This window comes from Podarcis liolepis (assembly GCF_965112155.1).
Source record: "Podarcis liolepis genome assembly, chromosome: Z".
In the NCBI taxonomy this organism is placed as follows: domain Eukaryota; kingdom Metazoa; phylum Chordata; class Lepidosauria; order Squamata; family Lacertidae; genus Podarcis; species Podarcis liolepis.
Window position 1 is genome coordinate 28669069 of NC_139570.1, and position 24558 is coordinate 28693626.

Below are 24558 nucleotides of genomic sequence, written 5' to 3' on the forward strand. Positions count from 1 at the left end.
ATTTCACTGTACAAGTTACAGGTAGGTAGCTGTGTTGGTCTGCCATAGTCGAAACAAAATAAAAAAATTCCTTCCAGTAGCCACTTAGAGACCAACCAAGTTTGTTCTTGGTATGAGCTTTCGTGTGCATGCAGGTGGCGCTGTGGGTTAAACCACAAAGCCTAGGACTTGCCGATCAGAAGGTCGGCGGTTCGAATCCCCGCAACGGGGTGAGCTCCCGTTGCTCGGTCCCTGCTCCTGCCAACCTAGCAGTTCAAAAGCACATTAAAGTGCAAGTAGATAAATAGGTACCGCTCCGGCAGGAAGGTAAACAGTGTTTCTGTGCACTGGTTCGCCAAAAGCGGATTAGTCATGTACACCAACTCCCTCGGCCAATAAAGCGAGATGAGCGCCGCAACCCCCAGAGTCGGTCACGACTGGACCTAATGGTCAGGGGTCCCTTTACCTTTTTAAAGCAAAGGTCAAGAGCACATCTGCAACAAAGCTTTTAATGTGGGCTTCACTGCATTTCTGAATGAAAATACAAACAAGTTTTCCTCCATTAATCACTTTTAATGTTTGAAAAAAATGAATGCATGTCCCAACAAGATTAGAAGAGTACCTCTATCTGCATTTTTTATTTGAAAGCTACTCTAAGTTGAAAGGTATGAATATTCTGTATTAGAGGAACAACCTTGCACATAAAATTTTGTACTTATATATAATCTACTTCAGGCAGCAAAGGAGAGGGAGAAGAGGTGCTATGAAATCCTTCTCTAGCTGAAAATGTTTTATTAAAGCAGCAAGACTGTTTTTGCCTGTATAAAGCCAACTGAAAACTTACCTTTTATATATCCAAGATTATGCAAATATCAAGAGTCTGTAAGCAAAAGCAACATACAGTGCTGTTTTGCTCAGTAAAACTTGACTCTTAGTATGTATGGGACAGGGACAGGGAATTATTTGATTTATAAAGGAATTTCTAAATTAACTGCCTTAACAGTTTTATGTATTGATAAATTCACAGGATTCTGAGCTTGATAAAACCACTCACTCTGTAATTTTAAAAATTGAACAGATACACTGTTAGTTTGTCTTCCACCTCAAAGGAAGGAAGAAGTGGTACCATTCAATTTAACTGTTATTTAGAAAAATACACAAGCCACTACTTGAGGGATTAATGCTGAAAGCTGCAGGTTCCCAAAGAACAGGCAGAGCAATAAAAGTACTTTGCCCGCAGAAAACACATTGTATACATATGCCTGTAATACACGATCTGGGGGAGAGGCAAACTTATTACAAAGCTGCCAGTAATGTAAAACATTTGGTTCTCCAGTTGTTGCTTGGACCACAATTCCCATCCTCCCCAACTACGGGCCATGAAGATTGGGAATGATGAGAACTAGGCATCCAACAACCTATGGAGGGTTAAAGGTTAGCCACCCCGATGTAATCAATTACTGTTCTGCAGGGTTGGGGCATCAAAGAGATCTGTATTTTAGGAAGAGGTCCCTGTAGCACCAAGTTTTTCAATTTGTGTCTTTTCAGTGGTACCCCTACACCCAAGCAGTGAACTATGAACACCCATTTCTATCTGTTGGGCTGTTTTGGGTGTCATGCTGTGACTTTAATACTGATGGGGGCAGCTCTTTGCTATCTTGCTCACTCTGCAGGGGAGAGTCACACCAATGCATTATTTCTAACCATAATGGTTTTCATTCCAAAGGCATTAGTACAGCAGTGCAATTAAAACTTTATTGATCTATACAAAAAGCTTTACATTTTTAAAAACAAAAGTGTGTTCATTTATAACAGGCATAAGCAATTAACATATTTCCACAGCAAGATAAATATCCCCATTAAAACTACCAGCTCATTCTATGGCATACCATAGTGTTGGGCTAAAAACAGCTGTACAGTGGGAGAGGGCTAATATTAGTGTTATTTACATTGCCATGTTCAATACCCTATACAAGGAGGGAACTAAATCATATTCAGGGGTGCAATTTTATTGTTCAGTTTTTGTTTTAATCCACAGTGAAACATGAGCTGTATATGTAGCTGAATGATTCCTGTCATATTCTTCACAGGGAAGAGCAGAATGTTGGGATCTTCAGCATTCACCACTCACTGGGATGGGAGAGGAAAGATGTGAACCTTGTTTGTGCTGGAATAAACTGAGAACACAGCAGGCAAGTGTCTTTGGGCAAATGTAGTGGTGGTGTGTTTTTTTTCTCACTTGTTTTAACTGATGACACAAACCCAGTATCATTTTCAGGACCTTAATCAAGAAGGTTCCCACTAGTGAGGGTTGTTTTAAAAAAATAAATCATTTCGGGAGGATTGTTTTACATTTATACCTACCACACAAAAAGTGGCCACAGAAAGGTGGCTTCTTTGCCCACTGCTAGCTCATCTTGTGCACTCAGCTCAAAGTTCACACCTTGCTTAGACAACACTCTCTCGGTTAGCAGAAGCCAAGACTGCTCGGCGGCAAATTGGGCAGGTAGAGTTTTCCGACAGCCAGCGATCTATGCAGTGCACATGGTACTCATGAGAGCATGGGAGCTTCCTCAGTTTGTTCCCCTCTGTGTATTCTGTAATACAGACACTACAGGTTTTCAGAGCATCACTTTCACCAAAATTTCTCATGGCTAGGTTGTCAATTTGCTCCTTGGTGAGGCCTCTGGGTTGGTCATCGTCTTCTTCATTAAGCAGAAAAAACTGAGCCAGGCTCAGGAATGGGAGTGAGCCACTTTCTTCAAAAGTAACAGAACCCCTGGCATTCCGTCCTTCTCGCCTAGCACTAGCTGTGGATGCCCCTTCATTGTTGCCTTCATATGCCTCTCCTGGTGCAGAAGGATCAGGACCTTCTTGACTTGAACCACTACTATTTCCACTGGCACCTCCACCCTGCGGTTCTGCCATTTCTACATTTGGGGTTGGTGCTGGGCCACCAGGCTCTGCATCGCTATCACTGTACATGAAGTAACTGAGCTCACCAAAGCCAGTCATTATCTGCCTTAACATGGTTTGAATGGCAACAGACGTCGTCTCGCTCAGGCCTGTATTCAAAATTCTACGGATAGGAATCCTAATGGTACTGACGTAAGTTCTCACTCCTGCCCTTTCTGAGCGTGAAAATGTGCGTCTAAAACCTCCACGCTCACTTTCGTATGTCACAGTATTGTTTGGGGTCTGGGATCTTGATCGGGTTCGGTTGGCTATACTGTCTCTCTGCCTGTATTCTCCTGGACGGACTCGTCTCACTTGTAAGTCAAGGACAATAGTTGGAGGCCTCTGTCCAGGGGCTGCAGACTCTGCACTGCCATTTGTTTCTGGAGGAGCTGTTGCTTGAGGAGAGGGTCTTGCTTCAGGAGTTGAAAATAGCACTGTATTTTCACTGGGCATCTCAGATGTAGTTGTATGCTGCCTTATTACCATATGCTGTCTTGTTCTAGAGCTCCCTTCAGCTTCACTTACTGGGGGAAGGTCAGGTGTCTGAGAAGATATATTATGATGCACCCGACGTGCAGATTCATTCATTGGATTAAGGGGTGACCTACTTCTATCAGTCCTAGCTCGTGTCCTCCTCTGTTCTGGACTTCGGCTTCTTGATCTCCTCAGGCCTCTGTGAGGAGCAACTGCTTCATTTATCACTTCAGGGGGACTAATTTCTGGTCCAGGCTGCCCTACAACAGGAGGAGTCTCAAATCTTGGAGTCTCAGCATCACTTTGGTTATTTTCCACTTCTTCTCTGCTGGGCGGTTCCACAGATGGCTCACCCTCAGTTTCAGGATTTGGGTTACCATTATTACGATTGACGTTTATTTCTAAACTGAATCTGAAATCCCCACTGTTTGGGTTAGTCCGGCTCACTGCCCTCCAAGACTGGTTTCCTCTTTGCCCACTTCGTGTTGTATTCCCAGTCTGTCGAACTGAGTTAAGCCAATCTATTATGGAATCGCCATTAGATACATCTTCTGCGGACTCTGCACCTGCAAGACAAGAGCAACTGCCAGAGTTAGGAAACTGGAGAAACTCTGGGCTAAACACTTTCCCAACATTGCTATGAGTTAGGGTTTTGAAAACAAGTCTGAGCCACGATACTTTCACATGCATGCATTTACTGTAGGAACCATAATGGTAATTATAAATGCACTCTAAGAGACCCTGTAAGCTCATTGTGTCTCACTAAGTTGATAAGAACAGCAAAGCTGCAGTAAAAAATCATTAAGACAGGTTAACTCAATCCAGGGTGCATGCGATTCAAATGTCTATTCAGCAACAGAAACCTTGTCAGGCAGTCATTAAGGTATCAGTTTTGTAAGGGCTAAGCAATATGAAAAGGTATTGTGGTACTTGAAAGCAGTGATGATTAATTTCTATTGGGCTGAGGGCCACACTGGCCCATTAGTCAACTCTCAGGAGCAGCATGCCAAAATGTACATGGAGAAAGTGTAAGCATTAACAAAATAATAATAATGACACCATTTTGGAGTCTTATGGAAGTCACAAGACATTTAGCGCGCAGAATCATAGGAGGGAACATGCAGGAGTGGTTGGATTTTTTAAAAAAGACAATTAGTTCCCCACCCTCACTCTGCCTCATTCTGGGTCCAAATGAACCTGGGCACTGGCAATCTTTCAGCAATTGGATGCACCTAAAATGGTCACCACCTGTACTTTTAACCATGGCAGAGGCAGCAGATCCAATCTGTGCACCACCTCTTAAGATGAAACACCTGCAGCAGGATCCTATGCACACTTACTTAAAAGCTTTCCCACTAAGGCCTGGCCCGGTTTCAGTGCAACACCAGGTAGGTTATCATCCATGCATAAGCTAAGAATCTTATTTAAACCAGGCCTGCAGCCACTGTATGTCCAATGTTAAGCATGCCAGTGCAGAAGATAGCTCAGAAAATATATTAGACATGTTCGTTGCCTGGAAAAATCATGTTTGAATCATTACTTCTTTCAAGAAGACTTAGCTCCTAGTCAGCATGCTTTGTACTTTCATTCCATTTATGATTAATTGCTTCTTATAAAACATCTCAGGGATTTAATAATAATGTCATCAACAATAAAATGTTGAGGCTTACAGGCTACTTCCCAGGTATGAAGTCGCATGAGAGGAGAAAGAACAAGTAGCCTCAGTCTGACAGAAGGTAAAGGTCAATAAAATGCTGTTTACAGGGATGTGAACAAACAAACAGATCTATTTTTTAAAAAAAAAACATGCCACAATAAAGCAGCCAATGGCGGGACTAAGTGCAATCCCAGGAGTACAATGATAGAATTTGTTTTATTTGACATGTTGCACATCCCTGGCTTCAGAATTTCTATTCCTCCAATTTCTAACACAATTCCTAATGTAAGATGTCTTACCTCAGCTGATGCTGTCAGGTGGCTTGTTTTCTTGAAATCAAACCACATGGGCCAATGCACAGTGCTTTGCAAGTGCAAATGAACACTGCACCACTTGCAAACTGCAGGGTTTGGATGACCAGCTGATTGGTGATTTTTGCAAAACCCAAATTCAGTGTCAGGTAGGCGTGGCCTGGCCAGAACTGTCTTACTCACCAAATGAGAAAGTGGTCTGATGGGCCCACAGGCTAGAGCAGAGGTTTTCAACCTTTTTGGGTCCATGGTTCCCTTGACCAACTACATTATTTCTGCGGAACCCCTGTGGGGCTCAGGAGTTCAGTTATGTCACCCCTTGCCTGCAGAGCCAGCACCAGTTATGTCACCCCTCCCTTGCGGAGTGTTCCCTCATCCTCCTCTCCTCGGAAGTCCTTTGGGCAGCTGCAGCTGCTGCCCCTGACCTCTGAGCTGCATCCCTTGCCCCAAACTGAAGTGCCTCTTCACACTGCTCCACAGGGGCCTGGGAAGCACCCCCTGGCCAGCACCAGAGGCACCATTCACCTGGGCAGCTTGAAGCCAGAGCTGCTGCAACAAACATCTGTGCAAGCCTTTGGGAGGCAGAGATGTGATAGGGCATCAGAGGAAGGGAGGGAAGAAAAGAGGGACAGAGGCCAGCGTTGCTTGCGGCACCCCTGACCATCATTCAAGGCAACCCAGGGCTAGAGGTTTCCTTTTGCTGCTCTCAATGAATATTACATACCTCTATTGTCTTCCATGTTCTGCTGGGGTGGGCCTTCCTTAATTTGCTGCAGCCTTCTCAGCAACTCTTCTTCAGTAATTTCACCTGCGGAAATAGTTTTCAAGAGGTGTTCCAGATAAACCATGATTTTTATTTAAAATTCTGAAGAATCTGATAAACACAGGTAACAACTTTCCAAATTATCATTATCCTGGGAGGCTCCCAAGCAAAAGATTAGAGAAAAGTGGGGGGGGGGGGGGATGGCACAGACCGCTATCAGAGATGCCACTTGTTTAAAGAGGTATAAGAAGTCAGGTCACATGGAGGCAGCTCTCCAAGATAGGCCTTCTGTTGAAAGAGTATATTTTCTTTGGCACAAAGGTCAGGTATATTTAAAGAGAGACCTGTGACTTCCAGGGCTGTGCATCTCACTGGATCCAGATTATTTAGGATCTGGGAAGTGCCCACTAGGCAGGTATGTAGCCTGTATGGTATTTGCTTGACAGTTCAATTCCTAAACTACTGCTAAACAGTTTGTGTGAGGATTGTGCAAGGATTGAAAGATGAGAGGTAGCACACACTACAGATCAATTTTCACATCCAAGGATTCCTTATTTGAAAGCACTCTTTGCTCACATGAGTTAATAGTATAGGAATCAGGTATGCCTGCAAAGCCATGAGGAAAGACTTGCTGAGACTGTGGCTTTAAGGACATAGCTGTGCTCAACTAATAACATGAACAAAATGCTTGTTCCATCACTCCCTCTTAGGAAAGCAAGCACCCCATGTGTAGACAGGCTGGATGCTAAGGGAGAGAGATGTCTGCAAAACTGACCCTCACCCACCCTTGCCAGGTAGCGCAGCTGGTTCTGATATATTTCAGCACCAGGTGAAGACCATCATTTACAACTGATGGGTTTTATCTGGCTTTTAAAATGCTCTTCTGACCATCACCATCTGTTGTATGTATCTCAATTCTGTTGTATTATTTTAACTACAGAATATCAAAATTTTGTACAACTACTTTGTGAGGTTGTATACCTGAAGAACAGTAAATAAAACATGAATTGAGAGATGTCTGTTTTGACTCAGAAAAAAACAGTGCACCCATAAGCAAATGAGAAGTGAAAAGAGAAATATCCAACTCAATAAAAGTCAGGCATAGTAGTAAGAACAAAAGCAAGCATTCTATTCTACATTGAATAGCTAACTTCAGATGTAACATTAAACTATGGTTTAGTGCTACGTTAAAGAGCTACAGGAAGGCTGAACAAAGCATGAGACTTGTGGGCCCCCCTTCCCACACCACCTGAAGGAGGGCTTCTGCAGAGACTAGTTTCACTTTGTGAAGAATGCTGGCTTGTTGGATCATACAAACAAGGAATTCCAGCTTACAACAAATTGTAGTAAGTTCTGAAACATGACAGCTTCAAAACAAGGGTTATGAAGGTGGCCTGTTACACTGGAATGGTTCTTTACAGCAGTGTTTCCCAACCTTTTTTGGGCAAAGGCACACTTGTTTCATGAAAAAAATCTCGAGGCACACCACCATTACAGCCCCGTGACGTCAGCGCGCAGCGTCACGCCGGGAGGGACGCACGAAAGTGTAAGTTTCAATTTTTCCCCTCCCCCTTGCCTTCCTTCTGTGCCAACCGCCAAAAAGCCAAGAAAAAAGCCAAGACTTTAGGGCAGCAGGTCGACACAGAAGAAGCTCCTACCTAAGGACAGGTGCGACGGCCGTGTCCTCTTCTGCCACACTTGGCAGCCCTGCCTCACGGTTGTGACTCCCACCCTGATTTCTCCCCGCAGGTCGAGCGGCACAGGCAGCCCAATGTGTCCAGCCCAGACACAAGCCCCGCTTCCCCACTCTAGATCCTGAATGCGACCAAGTGCTCTGGACTCCCGAGCAGGGTGGGAAAGAGGACTCGCATCTGGTAGCCTCCAGGCTCCTCGCCTGCTCGAGGGATGGCATTGCAGGCAAGCTGCCGGCCGTCGCCATCGCCGCCCCCTCATGCGAGTGGACCTGCCCGGAGTGGTGGGCCGGGGGAGGCTCGCTCTCTGTGGGGATGTGGCCCACACGCGCGGCCCCGCTTCCTCCTGCCCAGGGCTGAGCTCCTTACCCGCGATCTCGGTCTCGCGCACACGGATCCCACTTATTCCGAAGCTCGCGCCACTAGCCGGGGCTCTCACACCGTGCCAGGGCGAGGCGGCGCGGCCCACTGACGTCATCGCGGCTCGCCGCCGCCCTCGACTTCCCTGTTCCCTCCCCTCCCTCGGGTCGCCGTGGTTACCGAGGACTGCAAGCTGCTCGGGCGAGCGTGGGGCATTAAGTGGGAGAAGGAAAATTAAAATTAAAACTCGCCTGAAGGCCGCCTCTCCGGATATCTTTCGAATTTTTTAATTTTTCCCGCGGCACACCAGGCAACGTCTCGCGGCACACTAGTGTGCCACGGAACACCGGTTGGGAAACACTGCTTTACAGGACATATGGCGATATTCTTATAAAGTGAAAAAAATCTCCACAGAAGTTCTACTCCCAACAATACAGGAGGAGGGAGGCAGTTCACCTGTGCAGTGCTAACCACACTTTAGAATTATAAGCCAATGTGGTTGGTATGTAGTAAGATGGCAAGGAGGAAAAGAAAACTACTGGCTCAGATGCTCCTAGGTCTGACATAATATAAATCTCAGCATGCCAGAGACTGTTGAAGTGAGACACTACAGCTATATATATATATATATATATAGAGAGAGAGAGAGAGAGAGAGAGAGAGTGTCTCAACAGTAGAAGAAGCATTACAGACTGAACCCAAAATGAAGTTCCAAGACTGAGAAGGAAGCATGATGAATCAAATACAGGGAATAGCCCATAACAAATAACAGAAAGAGAAAAGGGAAAGAAAAAATTAGAACTTGACAGCAGGGTCTGCACTAAGGGAAAGCAAAAACGAGCAACATAAACTGGGTTTGGGGGGGGGACTGAAAGAAAAGAGAACGAAGGAATTTACAAAGCACCTCCAAAGGGAAAAACATAACAAGAAAAGGGAAATGATATTCAATTTAAGTTCAGTCACCAATCACATTTAGTCCAAGACTCACAAAGGTGTGCAAAAAGAAGTAGTGAGGAGTGACCTGCAACGCTCTGAAATACCTGTTTGAAAGTATATTGTCTGAACAGACAATTAAATAAATGGAAGCAGGAGGGAGTGTTGTATAATACAGGCCATAATAGGGGCGATAGGAATCAGCAAAGTTGTTTTTATAACCAAGTGGTGAGAACAGGCAATCATAAGAGGGGGGAGACATTTATTCTAATGAATATACCACAAGTAAAACAATAGAAAGGGTGACCAAGTTCAAAAAATACAAATGCTGAGAGCAAAAAAATGTTTCTAAGACAGGACTGGGGGGCGGGGGGGGATACTAGAACTGTTTTTGCCAAATGCTAAATAGCCACAACAAACCTGAGTGGTGACGTGGATTTGTAAGAAATATAAACAGCTGGAAAAATGTCAAGAGTGAAAGAATGGACATGCGTTGCACTTGTGTACACAAGCTAACAGTTCAAATCAGCACTGATTTTTAAAAGGTCAGCTTATGGGAAAGAAAAAAGCTAAGCAATGCATGCTCATCAAGAAAAAAGAAAAGAAAAGAAAAGAAAAGAAAAGTAGAAGGTAGCTGGTAGGGTCAGGAATCGATGGATCAAAACATTTTTGGTTGACCATCAGTCTGTCAAAAAAAAATTGAAGCACCCCAAGCCCACACAAGGATGGGAGACTGGGGCAGTTGAAGGCAGTGATTTTTGCCATAGAAAACTGTCTGGAGAGGACTGCAGTTGTAACAGGTGGTCAGAAGTAGCATCTCTGCTCTGCCACTAACTAGGTTTACTTCTCATCTGCAGCAGGGCTGGGAGAGTGGGGGGGGGGGGGAGCTGCCTTCAATCCTTTAGTAAAGTGAAGCGGATACTTGCACAGTAGTGCTTTTTCGCTTCATTGTGCATTGCTTCTTTGAATGATATCATGGTCAAATGCCACCAAGAGGGCCAGCACTAGTTCCTGGAGAACACAATATGCCTTACATGTTGAAAGCAAGAGCCCTTCAGAATACCACGTGTAATCAATTTTGACATAAGCAATTATTTTCAACCCTTGTTTCTGAGTTAAGAGCTAGTAAATTTTGATCACATCTCAGTGGCAGAATTTCCACACCTGAAAAGGATTTTAATTGCATCCAGCACATGAAGTAACATACCAGGGGTGCCTAGCAAATTGTTATCCCTCATTAGCCTGTAGTCTTCTTCACTCAGATTATTCACGAAGTGATAGAAAGCTTCTTCCCGATCCAGGCGGTCCAGCTGACTCCGACGCTGTGCTTCAGACTGAGCGACACTTCCTTTATTATTAGAATCTGAGCTTTCCATGTTGATCAAAGTAGGGAAAATGTCTACAAAAAAGGAAACAGTCAATTTGTTTGGCGAACCATATAATCCTGGCCCTATATACCAGAAGAGTTAAGTTTTAATCTGTGGGTGCAACATAATTTTACAGAAACATTAAAAAAATAACAGACTGAAATAATGGTTAAATAATGGTTTTGTTTCTTAAGTATTTCAGGCTCTTTTTAAAAAACCCAATCCTAATTATCTAGCCCAGGTCTAGATACCAAATGGGCTCATACCAAGTGGGCTGTAAGCACACTTCCTGACACAGAAACCTGCAGGCCACACACTGTCTTGCTGTGGGGGGAAGCCAAAATTTGACACACACCCCAATCTCCGCTAGTGAGGGTTTGGGAAAGAGGCAGGAGGACTCTTAAGCCCTCAGGCCTCCTTTCCAAAGCCCAGCACTTCACTTACCAGCTTTGGGAAGGCAGTGTAAAAAGGGGGGGGGCAAATGTTGCTGAAGGCTGCCGAAAAAGATCCCAAGGGAAACATTCAGACCATTTTATTCTCCAAGAATTTTAACATGTGGCTACCAATTTTATTGCTCTTTTCTCTTCCTATTTATACAATTTTAGCCTACATTTTGCTGCTGGCTATAATAAATTTTAATATATTTTTTTTAAATGATGTACATTCTTACTTTTTGTTACCTGCTTTGGCATCATAAATAAAAGAGAATACCATGCAGAACAGTGAAAAAATATGCAAAGGAAGATCTGCATGATTTGTAAAGATACAAACATATTTAGTTTTTAGTTTCAACTGCAGTAATCTATTCCATTAGTCAGGGGCCATAAGCGGAGGGCTTTCCATTGTCTACCATGACCAGAGGACCATGCTGCCAACCAGAAATCACTTGATATGCCACACAGCATTGTCATCCAAGCCTAAGTGAATAACTTTTGAGAGAAGTACCAGAAAACCATCACAATTCTCCACCAGCTAGGTCACTTAGCTCCCATCAATTTATATATTCAAAAACATCCACAACCACAAAATTAGCACCTCATAACTGAAAAGATGTTTGAGGGCTTATATGTGGTTTCTGCAAGCAGACTGCTTAGTGGAAAGAGTGTTTAATATATCCTGCAACCAAATATCCAATCACTTCTTCAAACTACAGCTGCTAGCAGTCTGCTAAATGTGAAACATGCACACACGGGGGGGGGGGGGGGATCAGGTTCAAAATAAAGGACGCAGAATAATACATAATAAAATAAGGGCCAAAATAGACAATTGTTAGCTCCAAATCTGTGCCCTGAAGTGCAGGATGTACGTTCGTTTGTTTTCTTCTCCATAAATTGGAGCAGGGGTCTAAAGGGGATCATGAACATAACATGGGGGCTGGGGCTTTAATCCTTTGCCCCCTGCTATTGTCCCCACCACCAGAAATTTGATGCAAATAGGAAGACGTCCTCCCTCCCCTCCCCCCCCCCGCTAATGCAAAATGCTCTAGCATGGCCCACCAATCCAAATTGGAGACATAGTTGGGGCAAAGGATTAAAAGCACCCCTAACCGCCCAAAACAAAACAAAAACAAAACCCCAAACTTGAGGGCATTACCATCACTACTAGATCAGGTGACCATAAATAAAAGTTCTTTGAAACATGCCATGTAATTTTTCATATGAGATATTTACAACAAAATTATTGCCTCAGCTATGACCCATCCACCACCTATGACCCTTTCGGGAAAGGAATAACATGGCCACTGTAATCCACACTGGATTACTGCAATGCTCTGCTGCAGGGGTTGCCCTTGAAGACAGCTTGGAAACTTCCATTGGTCCAAACAAACTGCAGAAGCTAGATTACTGACTGGGGTTTCATTTAGATCTCAACACAGCCTCAACAGCCGTATTGGTTGCCAGATCATTTTTGGACCCAATTCAAGGTGTTCATGTTAGCATTTAAAGCCCCAAACAACTCTGGCCCCAAACAGCCCTACACACTTTTTCATGTGTTAAGATTGGTAAGATCTTGGTAGTTCTGCCCTCAGAAGCTTGTATGTCTGTGGCCCAGGAGAGGTCATCATTCTCTGTGTCAAGCCCTTGTTTGTGAAACTCCCCCTATACAGGCTGGAAATCTGGGTCCTGCTAGGCCTGCATATGCATCAAACCCAGCAGTTATGGTATGTTTTATGCACACTGTAGAGCACTCATGATGGATCAGAATGGATGACAATATGTCACAGCTGAAGAAACTGCTCGAGTCGACTTTTGTGTATATATTTGCTGCTTTCAATAAGGGTCATGAAGACCTTGGCATCGGTTGGAGTGGCTGTAAAAGGAGCCATGGTGCCAACAAAAAAGTTAAGGTATAACGTGTTTCGGCAAACCAGCACTAGATATGTGTCAAAGTTCCCTGAATGAGGAATAGCTGATACAGCAGCGGCCCTAGTTGCCCATTTTTCTGCCTCCCGGATAGACGGTGGTAATTCATTGTCTACATCTTATGTGGGTCTGCCCACAGGAACAATAAAATTAATGGAAAAACTCAATGGAAAGGTCCAGCCCCCTGGTTCCATTGCTAATTGATATAAAAGGATATAAAATCACTTTGACTGATTGCTTTGTCAATTATACTTAATTCATATGCAAAACATATCCAATTGCCTTATGCTTTAAATATAATATTTTATCTAATTTTATCCAGTTCTATTTTCTAAGTAACATGTGTTTTGTTTCATTTAATTTTTTTAAGCTTTGTATATCAATAAATGGATTAATTTAAAGTTACTCTCCGTAGTCTGTGAGGTTTTTTTAAATTACTTTGTATGCGTTCCTTCCTGTTCTACTTTATAATGTATTTTAGATTGTTGTAACCTGCCCTTACACCTTAGGGTGAAGGGTGAGTATTAAAATAAAATAAAATAAAATAAAATAAAATAAATAAAATAAAATAACAGCAGCAGCAGCAGCAACAACAATATATTCTTCCCCTAAAGAGTTCATAGTAATGTACATAGTTCCCTCACAACAACCCTGTGAGGTTGATCAGAGGGAGTGTATTTGACTGGCTAAGTGGCTCCTAAAGAGAATAATGGTTGAGTAAAGATTTGAATCTAATCTTCCCTGGTTTTAGTCCAGATGTGAGAAGTCTCTATCTGAAACATCGTATCAGTTGTAAAAATCAATAAGGTATGGGTCTTCTATTTCAGGCAATCAGAAGTGCCACCAAACTCGTTAAGTAAAACCAAAGTGCAATATGTGTGCAGTATCTATTTTTCAACATCAGCTAAACATCGTGATACACAGATATATCACAATGTCTGAAATAAGGATGGAGTTATGTAGAGGCATTGGCTGGCTTCATAGCTTTTCCCAGATTGTGATTTTTGTATAGCGTGTGCACACACACAAAACAGGGGTTGCATGGCCTGTTACCTGCAGATCCTGGATTTCTGTACCAAGCCAGAAGTAAATACAAAAATGACAAGAAAACAAATGCCTATTAAAGTCATTGGTGGCATAGCAGTGACTGAAAACCATTTTCCTGTTTGTCACCTGGACAACATTCTTATCCCACATAATGAGGGAAGTTGCTCTTTCCAAGCTTGTGGTTTAGAATGAGTAAGTAAGAAATTAAAGGTATCTGAGGAGTGAACTTCTTCATAGAGCCCAAATCTCCTTTCCTACACATACTCACACGGAAGAGTGAGGCACAACTGCCCTACAAACTATTTTATTACAGAATATCTAACATGCAATACTGAGAAGCAGTAAGAGTGCAATCAATATTTTTCCCTTGGAAGGTGGTGGACTCTCTTTATTGGAGGTTTATAGGCAGAGGTTGGATGGCCATCTTTCATGGATGCTGTAGTTGAGATTCCTGCATTGCAGGGGGTGGGACTAGATGACCCTTGGAGTCCCTTCCAACGTTACAGTTCTATGATTCTATTATCATGGTCACAAGAGCTTGAGCCAAAGCTCAAAGTCCACTTGCTCCCAGGGATGATGTGAAAATCTGAATCATGACACTATAGCTACCAGTCAATACACCTATCAATTTGCTTTTCACCCCAAGGCTCTTCTGGAAGCACACAGAAGCCCAGAAGAACTCTTGCCTACAACAGTGATGAGCAGAGAGCTGTGGATTGTAGCCAACTATGCCCATCTGGGAGAGCAATCAGGCTGGGGTGTGTGTGTACAAGGGAAAGAGCTTTTTCAACAATGGTTCCACATTTGTGGATCCTGATCCAGGTATAAGACAAGCTCTTCATTATCAAGCCTATATGTGGGTCTGTGGCTTTTTCTTGATTTTATTTAGGCAGCTGAAATATATGGTGCTACTTTACTGACACTGTATTTAATTTTAAGGTTTCACAGGGCAAGGTTTCTGTTTTAATGCATTCACAGGCGATTCACTATATTCATATTTATTTTACTGTTACAGTGGTACCTCAGGTTACATACGCTTCAGGTTACATACGTTTCAGGTTATAGACTCGCTAACCCAGAAATATTACCTCGGGTTAAGAACTTTGCTCCAGGATGAGAACAGAAATTGTGCAGTGGCGGCACAGCGGCCCCATTAGCTAAAGTGGTGATTCAGGTTAAGAATGGACCTCCGGAACGAATTAAGTACTTAACCCGAGGTACCACTGTACTCATTTTTACACTTATGTGTTTTAATTACCATTTTTATATACATGTGTGGCCCATGTAACCTGTGTCTGATGCATCTTGTTGGGAAGTTTTTGTTTTTTTAAGTTGGGTTATAAACCTATGGAAATGAAGAGTCCACCAAAGCTTGTGCCATAATAAGCGTCTTAGTTTTTAAGGTGCCACAGGCTTTTATTTTACCTACCAATGGAACCAACACTAATGGAACAGCATTGCTGGCCAGCAAGAACTTTGGAAGTGTTCCCAGAGGAGTAGGGAACACTTCCACTTAATTGGATTCTTGACACTATCCAAGTTCCTGTCACTATCGTCCCTATCTCCCACAATTTATTATCAAATGGTGGAGCTCAGAAGAAAAAAATATATCAAAGCTGTTTACAACACATTAAAACATCAAATAAAACAATCCAGAATAAAACAAATTCAAGATTCAATGAAAATATTTCAGATCCTTCTCTAGGTGACACTTTGCTTTCCCTGTATTGATTTACCTACTTAATTTATATCACTGCCCATAGCAGAAGTGCTCTGGGAAGACAGTGTGGTGTAGTGTTAGAATGCTGGACTAGGACCTGGGAGACCAGGGTTCAAATGTCCACTCAGTCATGAAGCTCACTGGGTGACCTTAGGCCAGGCACAGCCTTTTAACCTGCCTCACAGGGTGATTGCATAGATTAACTGAGGAGGGGGTGAACCATGTATTCCACCTTGGAAATAAAGGTGGGATATAAATGTAATAAGTAAGTTCTTCTGCTTACCTGCTTAAGAAAGCTGGAGAGGCTATCCAGATGGAGATGTCAGTTGCCATCCTGGCATCCAGAGATCTCCACATGGTCACAATTGGGCCCACACCAGTAGCAAAATGCACCTAGTACCCGGCTAATTTCTAACACTGTCTCGGGATCATGGGTTTGAGCCCCACATTGGGTTAAAGATTCCTGCACTGCAGGGGGTTAGCCTAAATGATCCTCATGGTCCCTTCCAATGCTACAATTCTCTGATATTACCATATTTATAAAGCATTTTATACTATTCAATACGTTGACCATCATGAATTCTAAAAAAATTCTGATATCATAGACCTAATTATGTCTACAAAAATTGTCAAATTCAACTTCTTTGAATTTGAGAAGCAATTTAAAATGCAATACTTTTTTTCAGCAAGAAGGGAAAGTCAAGTGACGCTTGACACACGATTCCTGGAAATACAGGTTGCAGTGTCCAGAACAAGCAGTAACAACTTCCACTTTATAATACCTAACTGCAAGGTCAAAACAGGATCTTTAAGCACAATATTTAAGTCTCTACAAATCACAAGGCCTTCTCTCCAACATAATTATTTAAAAATTCATTTCCTACTTTTCACCATGGTGGACTCAAAATGTCTTAGAACAATTAAAAATACAAAATTTTAAACAAATTAAACTTCCAAAATTTTAAACCTCAAGAATTTAAAATGTCAAAACAATGCATTATGTAAAACAAACGGCAACAGTGTGATAACACGAAGTGCAGAAATAGTTTTGCCATTTATTCTGCTTATATGAAACCAATCAGAGTACAGGATTCTATTAAAGACAGCATTATCAAAGACTGGCTGAAAAATTCCACCACTATAAATGTTTCAGGAAAGCAGAGGTCTTACAATTCTCACTAGTCCCAAAGGTCTCTGAAGACTAGGTTCAAGTGACAGTGACACTGACCTGTTGTTTCCCCCTTACCACCAATTTTACTCCCACAATGGTCAAGTACCCTCTGGAAAGGAACAGTGGCAACCAAGCCCATCCTAAATGTGTCACCCCCACATGAATGCCAATGAATACTCAGACACTATATCAGAATCAATGCCCAAAGAGCAACATTCCATAAGTAAGATCATGCTATACTATATGTAGTATCAGACCCTCTTAATACAACCTTAGATACACTTCAGGTTACAGACTCTGCTAACCCAGAAATATTATCTCGGGTTAAGAACTTTACTTCAGGATGAGAACAGAAATCGTGCAGCAGCGGTGCGGCAGCAGCAGGCCCCCATTAGCTAAAGTGGTGCTTCAGGTTAAGAACAGTTTCAGGTTAAGAACGGACCTCCAGAACGAATTAAGTGCGTAACCAGAGGTACGACTGTACACACATTACATTAATCGATGTCTACTGTTATGTTTGTACCTTTGCTAAACATCATTAATGCTAACCAGGGTTTGAAACTGGATTGCAGAAGCCGATTAATGCTACACTGTGGTTAAGAAAAATTGGGGCGGCGGGGAGAGAGATGGCCTGCTTATCTCTTAAGCACAGAGCTACAAGTGATGCAACCCCTCACCCCAGAATTTACAGGAACCACTCAAAGCCTGGAGGAACAACAAAAAGTGCATATAAAACACTAGAACTACACTGCATTTTTAGTAGAAACCGTAGGAGCAGAAACAAGCTGGACAGGGGAAAGACAGCAAGTAGTAACTGCGAGAAGAACTGACAGTTGTACACTTCACTTGCCTAAAGCAGTTTTAACTCACTCCAGAGCCTCCTTCAGGCACCTCCCCACTTGTACATGTAGGGCCACTTCAAGAGGATCAAGCCATTGTGCTTTTAGGCAACATAATTAGTATTACCATCTCACTGCCTCACTATAACAAATCTACCATTTAGGATTGTTTTTGATCCACTCAGTCTAGTAAAGGTATCCTGATAAACACAAAATTTGCAAGGCCATGTGTAGTTCACTTAAAAAATAATAAGACATAAATTGTGAATGTAGAGGCATCAGTTTCAGTTAAGTATTCCAATATGGGTTCCTAGAAAGGAACAACCCACTCCTGTAAGCCTCCTCCTTTATACAAGCATACTAGTAAAATTTGCCACCAAGGTTAAGTTTTTGAGACTTGCAGTTTTTAGATTAAATATTAAGCAGGAAACATTTTAAGAAAGACCCTAGCAGCAAAAAAACCCCATGCATGTCATTTTCTGACCACACAATACACAAAATAAGAGGACAATTCTTCTCTACCCTGGACAGTCAAATCACACAAATATATCCCAGATTTTTTATAACTGCTCCAAATTAAACACTGGCATTCTTGGCGTTAATTTTTTTCTGAGCTTGGCAGGAAGTGAGACACAGGACAGTGGTACCTCTGGATACGAACGCTTCTGGTTGCACATGCGTCGGGTTACAAGATGTGCTAACCCAGAAGTAGTTGCTCCCGGATGCAAACTTTGCTCTGAGATATGAGTAGAAATTGCGCTTCAGAGGCGCGTGTGCAGCAGGAGACACGCTTTCGCTAATGGTTCCTCATGTTAAGAACAGTTTCAGGATAAGAACAGACCTCCGGACTGAATTAAGTTTGTAACCAGAGGTACAATGATACCCCTAGAGAGAAATAAAGCTTAACAGTTATTAGTCAGTAAACAACTGGTTACTCCCCTATCATGACAAACAAATATACACAGAAACCTTTACAGTATTCTCTTCCATTCCCATTTGTTTTTACCCATACCTGAAAACCTGGACAGCTTCTGCCAGTCAGGGTAGATAATACTGAACTAGATGTACCAATGGTCTGATTCAGTATGAGGCAGTTTCCTATGTACCTGACTTTTAAGATACTGGAAAGTCTCCTCCCCTACAACAATTTTACCCACTGTCTGCCTGCCCCTTGTCCTTGAAGGTTCCTCCCACAACAGCTACCTGCAATGTCAATTCTCTCCCTCTTTAAATCCCACCATTGCTGTGAAGGTTTTTAGCTCAAGCCTTTATTCCACATCCCCAAATGGAATGAATGTTATGTTAAGGAGCAAATGTGTGCAAATACAGGTGTTATTCTTGCCTTCCCTGGTTGTCTGTTCCCCCAGTTTAGATTGCAGGATGTTTTGGGCAGGGTCTAAGAACCAACTTTTTTGCCTTCATTTACTTGTGTAAGGTATAATGCACAATGATGCCATCATATAACAGCTTTCTAAAAACTTGGATTGGACTTTAATATTGACTATTAAAAACTGAAATATTTTACTTTAAAGGTAAAAAAACACGTAAAGGACCCCTGGATGCTTAAGTCCAGTCAAAGGCAACTATGAGGTTGTGGCGCTCATCTCACTTTCGGGCCAAGGGAGCCAAGTGTTTGTCCACAGACAGCTTTCTGGGTTATGTGGCCAGCGTGGCTAAACCACTTCTGGGGCAACAGAACACTGTGACGGAAACCATAGCACATGGAAACGCCGTTTACCTGCCCGCCACAGCGGTACCTATTTATCTACTCACACTGGCATGCTTTCGAACTGATAGGTTGGCAGGAGCTGGGACAGAGCTACGGGAGCTCACCCCGTCAAAGAGATTCGAACCACCAACCTTCTGGTCGGCAAGCCCAAGATGCTCAGTGGTTTAGACCACAGCACCACCCATATCCCTTGTTTACTTTAATACTGCTCTGATCATCAGTTGAAGCCAGTTGCACTTTCTTCTCCATGCCAACATTTGGAGAAGAACAGCTTCTTTACATTACCTGTACCACGAACATAACTAGCACAGTAGATAAGGCAAATAAAGAAGGCACCTCAGGCTAACAATATAACTCTCATGGACCCACTCTGTACATCATGAAGTAATCTAACCCCTAGTTTTAACTTAGTTCCAGTTAGTATCAGGTAAAGATTGTCCGAAATTCATCAATATAATTATAACTGAAAATCCAAATATTCTGATACAATGACTTGAATTTTATGATAAACAAAGCTCAAATTAAAAGTCAAAGGATTTTGTTTTAATTGTTCCTATTTTAAAAGCTGCATGGTTTCTGTTGATCCACCCCAGCCCCCCACAATATCACCTGCCAAAGGCAGTAAAAGGTACTCCATAATTTAGGTTATAGTATAAAACCTCAGAAAGTGAAAACAAATGTAGTGTTTTGCCCTTCCTGACAGAATCACTCAATAAGCATGTTGAGATTTACCCCCGAGAGAGATTATTGAGAAATTAAGACATCTCTAGCACAGAAAAAGGAGGACCAGATTTCTGGGAGTAAGAACATCAATGAAGCACTAATTCTGGGTGGGATTTCCCCATCAGGACTATGAGGTTCAGTGAACAGCAATGACAAGAGGAGGTATAATGATATAGCAACTAACCTCAGTGATACCCTACTTAAAACTGTCTAAATATTTAAGTTGGGCTACCAGCCTAAGAACTCACTTTCTTTCCCAGCAGCAAAAAAAATCAACGGGCCTTTCACTGTATTCCCCCTTCCCTAAAAAGGAAGATCAGGCTACTGATTATGCCTTTTGTACATGGGGGAGTGTAGCATGTCTAGGTAGGGCTGACAAGGGACTCCTGCCTGGCTGAGACCCCTATGAGCTGCTGCCAGTCAGAGCAGACAATACAGTTCAGTAAACAACTAGTTACTCCCCCATCAAGGCAAGCACATTATGAAATATATCTTCCTCATTTCTAACCAAGGCACCTTCATAGCAATGCTTCTGTCATTCACATTTATTTTTACCCATACCTAAAATCCCGAAGAGCTGCTGCCAGCCAGTGCTGCCAGCAATGCGCTACATGGACCGAAGACCGGATCACTAGCTCAAGTCAGTACAGCATGAGACTCTTAATCCGGGGGTCGTGGGTTTGAGCCCCACGCTGGCTGAAAGATTCCTGCATTGCAGGGGACTGGGCTAGATGGCCCTCGTGGCCCACTTCGAACTCTACAATTCTAGGAGTCGGTATACGACAACGTTCCTGTGTTCCTAAAGGAAAACCTCCACCCTGGGCGAGCCAGCAAGGCCCACCGGTGACAGCGGACCTCAGCCAGGGCGATATACTGGGCAGGCCCCTGAAAGAAATCGAGCAGCTCACGCGGGTGGGTGAATAGGCGGCGGCTGAAAGGGCCGGTAGGGGCCCCTGCCCCCCTCTTCACAGCCTACCCGCGACCCAGCCCCAACGAGACGGCGCCGACTGCCGTGTTCCCCGCCCGCTCCGGCGAGAAGCGGTGCGGCTGTGGAAAGACCACCGTCGTCAAGCCAGGCTTGACCGGCTCGCCGCGGCCAGACCGGTGAGCCCGCCCGGGCGCCCGCTCGGCTCGGTCACTCACCGCCTCCCTCCTCTTCCAGCTCGTCCGCCGCCCTTCCGGGGTCTCCGTCCGGCGATCAGCCCCGCAGCGGCCTGAAGCTCAGGTCCGTCACGTCCCGCTCCCCTTCTTCTTCTTTCTCCTCCTCCTCGTCGTCGCTAAAGCTCCGGCAGCGTCTGGCGCCCGACCCCCGACCCCTCCTCCTTCTTCTTCTCCCTTCCCTCTCCCGTCGCTCACTCAAGCGGCCATCTTACTCTCCATTGTTACTAAGGAACTTGGGGGCCGGAAACGGTGCGCTTCGGCGGGGGAGGGAGGGGGGAGGAGTAGACTCCGTTGGCTTTAGACGGCGCGCGCAACAGAGGAAGTGACGCACTTCCCCCGCCCTTTACCTCAGCACACCTCAGATCCTCTCCAGCGAGCGCATGCGCCTCTTCAGCGTGATGTGTAAGGACGGAGCATAGAGTCGGGAAATCTGGAAGGGAGGGAGCGGATTTCTACTCGCTGATCTTTGGGGCGTCCATTTTTAATAGGAGCCAAACCAATTAAAGAGGAATGGGGGGGGAGAGATTCCGTAATTATAATCTTCTTTTTCATTTTTAAGGAATTGAGAGAGTTGGGGAATTTTTGAGAGAGGGAGTAAGCAAATCAGGTCATAGCATACTTTTGAGAATGGCTGTGTTTTTGTATAGAGTGGCTCCAGAATGTAGCCCGCGGCAGTGTCAGGTTAAATTCCCTTCCCGAAGGAGATAATCAACCAGTGCTTGGGCTGCACCATGTCAGAATATAGGTGGCCCCTCACATGTTGGAATGCTCCTCCAGTTGAAAGAATAATAACCGTAGTATTCTCCCCCCCCCCCACTCCAAGTAGAAAAGTAGTATGGCGGGCGGGAAAGGTTGCCTGCCATGCTGATGTCTCAATATACAGTACAGGGCTTTGGGTTGCTTTAAAAAGGGAAATATGCAGAATTCTTCCAAGCTCGCTGTGCGGCTTCCTAATCAATGCACGTGGGTCTCGCTATCCAAATGCTTGTTATACAAAAATCCATTTATCCAAACACTATGAATTAGTACCCAAACCCATGTTACACACACTGCAGATTCAGATACCCCAACAACCAGATCTGTGTGTAGTACTGTGGAAAAGCAGCTTTCAATAATCCTGCCTTTTTGTGTTTTGCTGGTCCACCACGGCAGCAGTTTTTCCAGAGGGGGAGGCAAGGGAAAATACAAGACAAATAAGGAGCATTTTTTTCCTTTCTTGTTTGCTTTTTCAAGGTATTAGAGCAATTTCCAGGGTTTTCTCAGGGCTGGTCCCCCCCCCCTTCATTTTGGAGTAAAGATTCTGTGGTCAGGAACGAGTTAGAAATTTCCCCAAAGGAGTCAATGGAAATTGCAGACTTATGCGAACGCTCGCCTTAAAAAACGATTTCTTGAGAACGCACTGTGTCTGAACACAGTACCTGTAATGTACAAGTAGCACACAGGCTACATCTGTGTTGTGAGGGTATGATACCACAATGCACAATGCCATGGGGGTAGAAATCCTCTGTACTAAATCTCTATAGTTCTGGGTGCCACATTTTAAGTCGAAACAATAAAAGACTGAAAGAGCTGGATACGTTTAACCTGCAGAAGAGAAAATCAGTGGGAGGCATATTTATTTCTCTGTCTCAATCATAGCAAGTGTGATGTGTTGTGACCGAAATCTCATCAGCCCCAGCTAGACATGGCCAATGATCAGGTATAATGGGAGATTGCAGAGCTGGAAAGGGTCCAGAAAAGGGCAGCCAAAATAATCAAGGGGTTGGAGCGACTCTTGTGAGGAAAGGTTGCACTACTTGGGGCATTTAAGTTTAGGAAAAAGATGAGTAAGAGGCACTGCTGGTAGTTTATAGAATTATTCCTGGCATAGAGAAAATAGATAGAGAAAAGTTTTCCCGTCTCTCATAACATAAGAACTTGTGGATATCCCATGAAGCTGAATGTTAGAAGATTCGGGAAAAATAGAGTACTTCTTTATGCAGCACACAGTTAAAGTCCACACTTCTGCTTGACCCTTGCATAGAAAGTACAGGTCTGAGCAGTTTTCTGCTTGCCCCATGCTTTCTAATTTTTAATTGAATTTTTTTCATCATACAATGCAATAAAATAACGAAAATGAAACAAAGAAAGTACAAAGCCCTCTTACACAGCAGGGGTTGGACCCTCCCAACTCTCACTTCCGAGCTTTCTTATCTTCTCCCAGCCCCCCAATCTGGGAGATCTTCCCTCCTTTTATTCTCACACAGGTTCCTTCACCAGCCATCCATCACTTTAATGAGTGTACAGTTCCCTCAATGGCCCAGAGTAGAGAGGACACAAAACGAAATGAAAACAAAGCAAGGGAAAAAGAGAGGAGATAAAAATAACGAAAGAAAATAAAAAAGGGAAAAGAGAAATAAAAAACAGGTTCCCATTTTCCATCTGTCAGTTACATACAAAACGATTATTCAAAATATCCACTCTTAGCATAACATCCAGCTGTTCTTCTGCTAAGCAATATTTTCCCAATCTTAAGATCCAAATGTCTGAAATTCATTCATTTTCCATTCCATACAAAAGTCTAAAAGGAGTTATTTATTTGTCTTTGTTCACACAAGAGTCTCTCCACTGTGTTCATATGTTAAAATTACATTCCATAGTTATTCACTTATTGATATTCATTAATTCACACCCAGTTCCATAGCTTCTGATCCCATTTCCTGTTCTATTTGCTGTAATTTCCCAAACTTTTAAAATATTAAAAAAAAAAAATCTTCCAGTTCTGCTTCTTCCATTCTTTTTCCAAGAGCTGGGCAGCTTTTTCCTCTGGACTACAAATTATCTCTTGATCTCTCTGTCCATGACTTCCTTCCACTCCTTCAACATCATATCTCTGCCATTTAGCTATTTCATTACTTTAGACATGTTTGCAAAGGATTTCTCCATTTCATCATCTACTGCCTCCCAACTTCCCTGGGATTCCTTCTCCAGGAGTTTTTGTCCAATGTGTGTCAGTAAGAAGTCTAAGGCTGTGCGGACCTGCGCATGGAAAGAGTGGAAGAAAAATAAGCGCAGATAAGCCTAAAGAGCAGGTTTTCCCCTGGGGGAAAGTGGCGAGACAAGCAACCGTGTGTTCAAGCCCTAAGTTTAAGCTCTAAGTTTCTTTTGTTATTGCCTCAATGACTGCTATTTTGTCCATTTACTCAGTTAGCTGGAGCAAGGGTACCTATCAAGATTTGGGGAGATGCATAAAGTCAGAACTCACTACAGGTGACAAAGTATCCTCTCCCTACTTGTGTTCTAGCCCAGACTTGCTAGTGAGGCTACGCACTT

General features: G+C 43.3%; 1 protein-coding gene across 1 annotated transcript; it reads right to left on the reverse strand.

The window, feature by feature from the left end:
• Positions 1–1720: 1720 nt before the first annotated feature.
• On the reverse strand, positions 1721–21519 carry RLIM (ring finger protein, LIM domain interacting). The gene is made up of 4 exons (XM_083485167.1): positions 21229–21519; positions 10334–10525; positions 6104–6187; positions 1721–3977 (listed from the first exon to the last, which is right to left on the reverse strand). The coding sequence occupies exons 2-4, from the start codon at positions 10500–10502 to the stop codon at positions 2428–2430; spliced, it is 1803 nt and encodes a 600-aa protein (XP_083341293.1). The 5' UTR covers positions 10503–10525; positions 21229–21519; the 3' UTR covers positions 1721–2427.
• Positions 21520–24558: the final 3039 nt, after the last annotated feature.

Bases quoted from the DNA above. Each gene is read 5' to 3' on its own strand.
- RLIM (XM_083485167.1), bottom strand. From the start codon at position 10,502: ATGGAAAGCTCAGATTCTAATAATAAAGGAAGTGTCGCTCAGTCTGAA. The intron at 6,188-10,333 runs GTATGTTACTTC...CTATTTCCGCAG, and splicing joins CAATTTGCTAGGCACCCCTG to GTGAAATTACTGAAGAAGAG. The intron at 3,978-6,103 runs GTATGTAATATT...CTTGTCTTGCAG, and splicing joins GAACATGGAAGACAATAGAG to GTGCAGAGTCCGCAGAAGAT.